Below are 9,584 nucleotides of genomic sequence, written 5' to 3'. Positions count from 1 at the left end.
TCTGGTTTTTTGTGTAGGAGGCGTTCCATGGGTGTTTCATTGTTGATGACACGGCTAGGTAGCATGTTAATGATGTGAACAGCTGTAAGAAAAGCCTCATCCCAGAATTTGAGGGGCATGGAGGCTCCGGCTAGGAGGGCCAAGCCAACCTCTACAATGTGCCTATGCTTGCGTTCGGCCGACCCATTTCTTTCTAACGGATAGTTATGTTGTTTATTAGTTGGCCACATATAAGAAAATAAAATAGAGTTGTCTTACCGTTTACAAATTTTTTGGAAACTCTCGAAGCAAACTGATACTATTGCGTACTAGTATAATTAGATGATATCCTGCGCATTGCTGTGAGACTTTCTACCTTTTATTGCAGCTTCAAAGGAAAGTGTTGATGGATGAATGAAAATGAAATACGTCATCAATTAAAGGTCCATCCCATTCCCCTGCCCCTTAGGTTAGCAAAAGCAAATAGGCTGCGTCAAATGTATCCCTCCCATACACCCTACTGAAAGCATAACTTGTCGTTGCGCAAAAAAAAAAGAAGAAGAAAAAAGCATAACTTGTCAGGCATCTCCCTACGAAATGGTTGCTTGCCAGTTGGCTTGCAGGTTTCTAGCGGCAAAAACTGTACTGCTCGATCCAGTCGTAGAAACGGCCCAAAAGATGCATTCAGGCGCAAGGTACAAGAAATACCCTCACCGCTTAATTTGCCTCCAGCCTACGTACGGCCTTATCCTCTTCCTTCCTTCTTCCTCTCACGCCATTACAGGGCTTCCCTTCCACGCCATCACACTCAAACCGTCCCTCTCGGCAGAAGAAGACGTCTGCTCCCGCCGAAGCTCAAGGTAATGACCTCTTCTCCTCTTGTTCGCTGTCTATGTCTTCAATCACTACTCACTACACTACTGTTTGCATCCTGTGTCCGAAGTCCTAAGTCCGTCTTTCAGCGCGGCGGCCGGGCGCCATGGAAGCTGTGCGCGGCATCGAGTCCCTGGCTGGTGGAGATGGCCGGCATCATGTTTCCCATACCCTTGGGACGACCCTGCTGATCTCGGTGGGGTACATCGATCTCGGCAAGTGGGTGGCCGCGGTTGATTCCGGGGCTCGCTTTGGCTACGACCTCGTGCTACTGGTGCTCTTCTTCAACTTGTCCGCGGTTCTCAATCAGTATCTCTCAACTTGCATCGGCATGGTCACCGGCAAGAATCTTGCACTGGTACGTACGTACGCCCCCAACTCTTCTCCTCCAAATCCTGCCTGCTACTGTTGTTGTCCAGGCATGCATCGTCTACTTCACTCTTTCCGAGGGAAAATTGGATGGTGTTTTGGCTCCCGAGTTCATGGGCAATTACATAAACAGTACTCCCATTTTCCCCCTAATTTTGGCCCGACCTCATCTTGTGCTCAACTATGCCCCTCGTGCCCTTACGAAAATACATCTCCATGCAGTTTCCATCCGGTCAAAGGCTTTGACCGTCTAGGGGACATTTTTTGGACATTTTTACCCCTCGCAAAGAAGAAAATGAACCAAAAGAAGAAGAAAAAAGGCAGAGAGAACCTTACCTGTAGTCGGCCCATGTAGCCAGCCCAGCCCACCACCGCTGCCCGCCGTCGCCTTCAAGCTCGTGCCTGGAAGCACGAGGGCGTGTGGGGGCCACACGCGCCGCCGCTGTCTGCATAGCCACCGTACTCTCCACGCCATCTAACCATGTCCAGAAGCTCCGCCACATCTCCACGATGACGCCCATGAGCCGGGAAGAACTGCATCGTCGTCCTCGTTGTCATCTTCACCGCTTGTCGTCGAAGGTTGCCATCGCCGATTCGTCGTTGTCAGAGCCCCTCCCCCCCCCCCCAACCCCGTCGGCCTGCCCATCAGAACCGCCCTGATCCATTGCATGTTTCCCCCCTTTTCCTTTGCTTGTTCTCGTGCCATAGCGTCATTCCCCGCGAGCTCCGATGCCGTCGTTCGTCATTGACGAAGAACCCTAGCACCTTGAACTCTAGTTGCCCCGTTTTGCTGCCCAGCATGCCCCTAGAGCTCCCAGGATGCCTCCAAGCCGCTCAACCTGCTCGCCCGTGGCCCAGTGCAACTTCTTCGTTGAGCCCGTGCGTGCACCGCCACAAACCCTCACCATCGGCTATGATTTAGTCCACCACCGGCAGCCTCACAACCCCCGATGGATGCGAGCTATCTCCGGCTAGCCAACGTGCCACGCCACCGTCCATTTTGTTGACAAAGGACGTGGCCCGAGGTCCTCCGCCGCGATCTGTGCTCACCGGGGGCTTAACCGCCAGTTTACTGACGTGGCAGAGATTAGCCTCTATTTAGTTAAGCCCTTTTTTAAAACTCTTTTCAGTTAAGCCCTGGGTCTATGACAGTTGGACCCATCCCTTTAACTAAACATGTTTTATTTCCTGTTGAGAGAGAGAGAGAGAGATTCCATGGTGGGGTCCACCTATAAGAGAGAGAGGGTTCTTTTTCCTACGGGCAAGTTCCACATGTCACTGGCATATGCACACAAGGGCAACTATGTCAAGAAAACATCAATCTGACGGTCAAACCCCTTTGACCGGACGGAAACAACACGAAGGGGTATCTTCATAAGGGCGCCAGATGAAAGAGGGGTACAGTTGAGCATTGTTTTTATTTAGGGGTAAAGATGAGGTCGGGCTGAAATTAGGTGAAAAAATGTAAAGGTCCCAAGAAATTAAGCTTCGGGTGCTCTCAATAAAAAAGAAACATAATATGTGCTCACCGATTAGTTTTTTTTCCTAGAGCACCACAAATAGTATTATTTATTCATAAAACAATTAAATTAATTAGAACACGCGAACATATTCGTTTGGTTCCAAAAATTCAGTTTATTTATGTATTACTAGATTTTTCTAAAAATTACCATTCGTCTGGGAGCATATGAGCTCAGGCTCAGAAATGAGTTTATGTTTCCATGAAGAAATTAATAAGTCGTGATCTGGATAATGAAGAAAGAAAATATGTGCTCACCGATTTTTTATTAGTGGACCGCAAATATTAATTGTTCACAAAACATGAACGCAATTACAAGTTTAGAACACACGAACATATTTGCTTGTTGACAAAAAATCAGTTTATTTATATATTAGTAGATTAAAAAAAAGATACTATGCATCCAGCAGCATATGAGTTCAGCCTCGGAACTGAGTTTCTGTTTCAATGAAGAACTTAAATTTGTGGTGCTCTGGATAAAAGAAACAGAATATGTGCTTACCTATTTGTGTTTTTCTTAGAGCACCGAAAATATTATTTAGTAACGAATGAACGCAGTTAGAACACACGGGACATATTTTGTTTGTTAAAAAAATCAGATTATTATTTATTTATTTGTTAGCAGATATTTTAAAATTTACTATTGACCTGAAGCACATGAGCTCGGGCACAGAACTGAATTTCAGTATGTTAAAAACTGCTACATTTTTCTTTTGCGGAGAAAGACTGTGTGGGTTCTTTTTGCAAGATGCTCCTTTGGATTTTGTCGATTTTTTCACTTACATGCACCATCTGGTTTTACTTGTAATGATTTTACATGAATTTCAAGATTTCCCGCCAGGAGTACAGCCAGTTCATATGTGTTGGCCTTGGTAGGCAGAGATATCTTTGTTTACTTCAGAACTAAGGGGGTGTTTGTTTCCAGGGACTTTTTGGTGTAGGGACTAGAAAAAGTCCCTAGCAAACCAAACAGGGTGGGACTTTTTTGGGACTTTTTGCTAAAAGTCCTTAGAAGCATCTCCTTGAGAGTCTTTTTCAAAAAGTCCCAGGGACTAGAAAAAGTCCTAGGACTAGAGAAACAAACACCACCTAACCATGGTACGTATGTGCACAAACTTCAAATGGAACTGTTTTCGTCAACGCTCTATTAATTGTACCATATTTATTATGTCATCTTCTGTGTATTGATTTCTTAACTAACTTTTGAGGATGTGAGGATTCCTAACTAATTCTGAACTTTAAATGCTTCGGCTATTTCAGATTTTGGGCATAGCAGTTGGATACAATCTTGTATTTGATCAGGATGATTTTATCACAGCCATTATTTTTGCATGTCTTGTAATTAATGTGCTGCCATATATTTTCTCCCCTAGGGTAAGTTTATTACTAACCTTGCAGCCACTAATTCTTTAAAGGTTGACTTGTTCTGATTCCACTAAGACGATGTGTGCTTATGATATATTATTTCTGCTCATTCTAGGACAAGAGGATGGCTGGAACGTTAAATGCATGCATAGCTGGCTTTACGATTCTTTGTTTTGTGCTTGGTTTATTAATCAGTCAACCAGAGATTCCCCTCCATGTGAATGTGATGTTCCCTAAGTTGAGTGGTGAAAGTGCTTACTCATTGATGGCACTTATGGGTACAAACATAGTGTCCCACAATTTTTATGTACATTCGTCCATTGTTCAGGTATTTTCCCGTGTCTCTAGCTCATACGTAGTTAAAGTTCTCCACAATGAATGATGCTCGCAAAACTAGCATTGTATATTTCCTGCTTTTTATGGCATGGTTAATAGACCTATTAGGCTGGTTGTAATGGGGAGTATCATACACTAGTATCTATATTAGTATCATGTAGTACTCTATTTATTGCTATGCATGACACAAAGTAGCATATCATTTAATATGATACGGTATCATGATATGATACTACACCCTCTCTTTCTTCATTTAATGCTATGACACCTCATCAAAATTGCCTAGTTGGCATGCATGATACTAGCTATGATACTACCATTACGACCAGCCTTAGGAGGTCGAGAACAACATTAAATTTTATATTTTCTCGAGGGACCCGGCAGCAGCTCTGCCTTTGCACTTTGCACACCATGATGAGATGCGCATTCATAAGACATGCCATTTTACTATGTATTCCTACTTATCTGCATTATAATTTAATTATGCCATGCATGTCATATATGCAGGTTCAGAGGTCTCATGTTCATAGCCTCGGTGCCCTGTTTCATGACCACCTTTTTTCTATATTATTTACTTTTACTGGGGTCTTTCTTGTGAACTATGTTCTGTTGAGCTCAGCAGCGGCGGAATCTAGTCACAATGTGATCCTCACATTTCATGATGCTGTAGAGCTAATGAACGAGGTTTGTGAGTCCTGTTTCCATGGCATCGATGCAACTCCTAAATTAAGACATGACTTTTGTGGGTCTAATGGCATGCATTTCTTTCCTGAGTTTATCTCCATTATTGTTTTGTGCAGATATTTACGAGTTCCATTGCACCACTTGTGTTCTTAGCAGTTCTTCTCTTTTCGAGCCACATCATCACATTGACATCTGTTATAACTAGCCATGTAGTCACTAAGCATTTCTTTGGCACAAACTTGTCCCTATTTGCGCATCATGTGCTACTTAAGATTCTTGCCACGATTCCTGCCATCTATTGTGCAAGATTAGAAGGCTCTGAAGGGGTATATCAGTTAATCATTCTTTGTCCAGTAATCCAGGCATTTACCCTTCCTTCATCGGTCATTCCTATTTTCCGCATTGCCTCATCAATGTCAATAATGGGCAACTACAAGATATCTCTATATGTTGAAACATTAGCCTTTATTGCATTCTGTCTTACGTTATTTGTAAATATCATCTTCGCGGCGGAAATCATGTTTGGTGAGAGCGCCTCGACAAACAACCTGAAAGGGAACACTGAAACCCCAGTGGTAATACCACATAGTGTACTGATGCTCATGTCTTGTGCATCTATTGCTTTTGCACTCTTCCTGGTTGTTACTCCACTAAATTCATCAAGTAGGGAAACTGAAACACATGACTTGTGTGTGGACTCTTAGAGAGAAGCACCAGAAGAAATTCAAAGGTATTCCAGCTACTGATGTTGTTCCACATGATCCATTGAAAGGACATCAGAAATCAGCTTTCGAGCATACTAACAGTTCTGATAACCACTGCAGGTCCTAAAACTCCTTAACGTCTGCCAACCTCATGGAGTTATAAACAACTGTGACAAGGCTATTGTTTGTATGTGCGGCGAGGTGGCTTTTGAAGAGAAAGTGAATGTGGTTGCCTTTGTCTTGTTGGGCTACATATATACCACTATATAGTGTGTGAATAACTTTGAATACCAGTCGTTGGATAAACTCGATCGAACTGCTAGGATGTAGCAAATCCGGACATCACCAACGAGATGTATTCAGATTGTGCCACGTGGTACTCAACCTACTTCAAGTTAACCGTCCAAAATTGACACTCCTTCTCAAATAAAAAAACGAATTTCCATAATGAAACATTGGTGATGGACTATAAAGAACAAATTTGGATGAACTCATTGCAACTTTCAGATAAAAACAACATGTTTTAAAATATTTTTGGAACTCGCAAGAATAAGAAGAACAAAGAGGACGAGACCTTCAGAAACTAGATCTCCACAATATGTACAAAATGAAGTCATGTGCTAAACCGAGCGAGCGACCAGAGATTTGGCGGCTCATGTGTACACGATTAACTGAAATTCTGTAGACCATCATGATCATGAACAAGGGAATCAAGTCTTCAACGTGGTTTCTTGAACATTCAGAATCTGAAGTTCAGCTCTCTAATGTAGCCTGCCAAAATCCCGGTCCTCTCTGGACTCTGGAATCTTCCACATCATTGATTAAAGAAATAAAAAAGCACTACTAGGGAAAACCTTATACACAGAATCTTAGCAGCAGCGTGGTTTAAAAACAAACGCTACTGCTAATTGCTCTAGGTGAAACAAGTGCTACTACTATAATTGCCACGGCGTTGCCTCCAAGCTAGATATAGTAGTAGCGCCCTTCTTCTGGACGCGCTACTGCTAAAGTATAGTAGCAGCATTTTTCTTCAAACTCGCTGCTGCTAAGTATCACCCCCTTGCAACTGATTAAGTTTAGTCCCATACTGCTAAGCGAACAAGGTGTTTACCACGTTAAATATGTTACTTCTCAAACTATCTCGAGCACTTGGTCTTCATTGAACTATATGTGTAGGATTTGTGGCTGCAATATGAATCCTCGCCTATACCTATACAGGTACGGTGAGGATTCATGTTGACTATTTAGATTCTACACAAAAACACAATGATGACCAGTGTATATTTTTGATGTTTTTACATGCTTGGACTTAGCAGTAGCGTTTTTTCTGGACAAAGCGCTACTGATATTGGTCTTAGCAGTAGCGCGCTCCCTATTCCCGCGCTAGTGCTAAAGCAAAACAAAACACACGGCCCAGCCGCCCCCCCCCCCCCCCCCGCACGCTCATCTCTCAATCATCCCCCTCCGCCCGACGCCGGCAGCTGCGGTTAGGGTTTCTCCTCCGCCACTGCCACCAGGTAATGCTCCTCTCCCCCTTTTGCCACCCCTCCGCTGCTCCTCCACACTCTCGCCGCCCACTCTGTCACTGCCCGCGAGCTCTGGCCTGGCACCTTTGGCCGACCGCCCTCGATCCCCTCGCCGGCCGCTGTCGTCGCCCCCTCTCGTAGGAAAGTCACCGGGCTTCCCCTCGTCAGCACCCCCGACCGAGGTCACCATGACATCCTACCTCCTCGACAGCACCCCCCGAGGGCTGCCCTACCTAGATGCAGCGAGGGCTTACGAATTTCATATGGATAACTAGATGCTTTTTTTCTGTAATAAGTTATTTTTTGCAAAATGTAGGTGACAATTTAGTTGAAATGCTTTGGTAGGTGGTACCATGATCTGCTAGATATTGATTTTGATACAAGTATTTAGTTTGCAAGTGCTAAGTTAATCCCAATTAAATTTGCCACTTTTTTTAACCAGTTATCTTAGGTAATAGGGGCCAAATTAGATGAAATGTGTCTTGGTAGGTGGTACCTTGATTTGGTAGATAACTTATTACAGATCTTAGGATTATACCTTTGGTAGGGGCCAAATAGTTTTTTCGGCAATAGGTTCCACTTAAATGCTTTCGGAGGTGATACCTTGTCATCTTGTATGTTACTAGATCTTAGGATTATAATTGTCCATCAAATTGCTTCTCGCGGAAGAATCTCTTTATCAAATTAAGAGCTTGTGTTTACTTTTTGGGATCGGGTTCCACTATGAAAATATAACTAAAGAAGAACAAAAAATATCATATGCTACTGTTTTTCTTTCCTGTGAAGTGGATCGTTAATCCTTTGCTCATATTGCTTTAGGAAAATGGCACCACCACCACCACCACCATGTCGACTGTGCAAGTCAAGGTGCGCCAGCAGTCTTGGAACTGGCAAGTTGTTCGGCATCTACTTCCAGTCGAGTTTTCGTCATGCGATGGTAAGAAATTATATGAAATGTAATAACTATTTTACACAGATCATCCCATGCAATGTGAGGTTGAAATTCAACAAGCTAACAGGAGACACTGTGACATTTGAGGCTCCTGGGGGGCCGTACACTATGGAGGTTGAGAAGGACGCAATATGTCGCAGATTGGAGGAGATGGATGGGCCCGTTTCCTTGCCCGCATGCGTCTTACTGGTGGTGAGTTGATCAGCTTCTCATTCAAAGCAGAAAGACCCAAGTTGGCTGTCATTTATATCAACCTGGTGGAAGATGATGAAGATGACGAAGATGATGAATATGATGAAGATAATGAGGACCCACTTGATGAAGATGATGAGGACCCACTTCATGAAGCCATTGTAGCTCAAAGAATGAGACTGAGCGAGGAGGAGGTGTGCAACCTATGGGACATAATTCCGCCACGTGCTGACTTTATCGGGGTGCCATTCGTGACCCCCCTGACAAGTACCATGGTCGATCGACATGATATGGTATGTTATACTTACAAATGCAAATTATCCGATGATATGCTTAGTGTAGAGTTCAATGATATGTTGTGTGGAATCTAGTCGATGACATGCTTTAGTGTAGAGTTCGATCACATGCTTATTAGAGTGTAGAATCGAAGGAACTATTAATAGTGTAGATAATCCATGTATACCTATTTGCAAGAGTATGTGCGAGGCTATTTATTAATTGATATGTTTTTCTTATTCAGAAATTGGCAAAGAGCCAATCTGTGAGTTATGGTATCGAGCCTGATAAAGAAGGCTTAGCTGGACTATGCCTTACCGCAAGGGGCTCCGTCACAACATGTACTTACCACGTGGAGACGAACGGTCGCACACACTTAAACTCGGGTGGAAGAGATTTCTCGATGGCAAAAACCTTCGTGTTGGACAGGCCATCCTAATTACTATCAGGAACACCCACCGCCCAGGCTTGAGGATGATGATCGTCTTCGATATCATCTAGAACTACATGTGTGTGTGCGGCTATATCATCTAGAACTACATATGCTGATCATCGTCGATATCATCTAGAACTACATTGATGATCGTCGTCGATATCATCTAGAACTACATATGATGATCGTCGTCGATATGACCTTGTACTGCTTGAGGATGCATGTTGACTATACATGAAATTGTTATCGAGTACTCCCTTCGTTCCAAATTACTCGTCGTGGTTTGAACTAAAACCACGACGAGTAATTTGGAACGGAGGGAGTACTACCTAGTACTTATAATGGTTTATGAATTTGATATCTAGTAGTACCTAGT

General features: G+C 43.5%; 1 protein-coding gene across 1 annotated transcript; it reads left to right on the top strand.

Moving 5' to 3' along the window:
* Positions 1-724: 724 nt before the first annotated feature.
* Positions 725-6,242, top strand: LOC123089734 (protein ETHYLENE-INSENSITIVE 2-like). The gene is made up of 8 exons (XM_044511325.1): positions 725-839; positions 923-1,210; positions 3,666-3,838; positions 4,001-4,114; positions 4,221-4,433; positions 4,949-5,125; positions 5,242-5,855; positions 5,950-6,242. The coding sequence occupies exons 3-7, from the start codon at positions 3,836-3,838 to the stop codon at positions 5,827-5,829; spliced, it is 1,095 nt and encodes a 364-aa protein (XP_044367260.1). The 5' UTR covers positions 725-839; positions 923-1,210; positions 3,666-3,835; the 3' UTR covers positions 5,830-5,855; positions 5,950-6,242.
* The last annotated feature ends 3,342 nt before the right edge of the window (positions 6,243-9,584 follow it).

Source organism: Triticum aestivum, chromosome 4B, assembly GCF_018294505.1.
Source record: "Triticum aestivum cultivar Chinese Spring chromosome 4B, IWGSC CS RefSeq v2.1, whole genome shotgun sequence".
Taxonomy (NCBI): domain Eukaryota; kingdom Viridiplantae; phylum Streptophyta; class Magnoliopsida; order Poales; family Poaceae; genus Triticum; species Triticum aestivum.
This window is presented reverse-complemented; position numbering and strand designations above follow the sequence as displayed.

Bases quoted from the DNA above. Each gene is read 5' to 3' on its own strand.
- LOC123089734 (XM_044511325.1), top strand. The intron at 4,115-4,220 runs GTAAGTTTATTA...TGCTCATTCTAG, and splicing joins CATATATTTTCTCCCCTAGG to GACAAGAGGATGGCTGGAAC. The intron at 5,126-5,241 runs GTTTGTGAGTCC...TGTTTTGTGCAG, and splicing joins CTGTAGAGCTAATGAACGAG to ATATTTACGAGTTCCATTGC.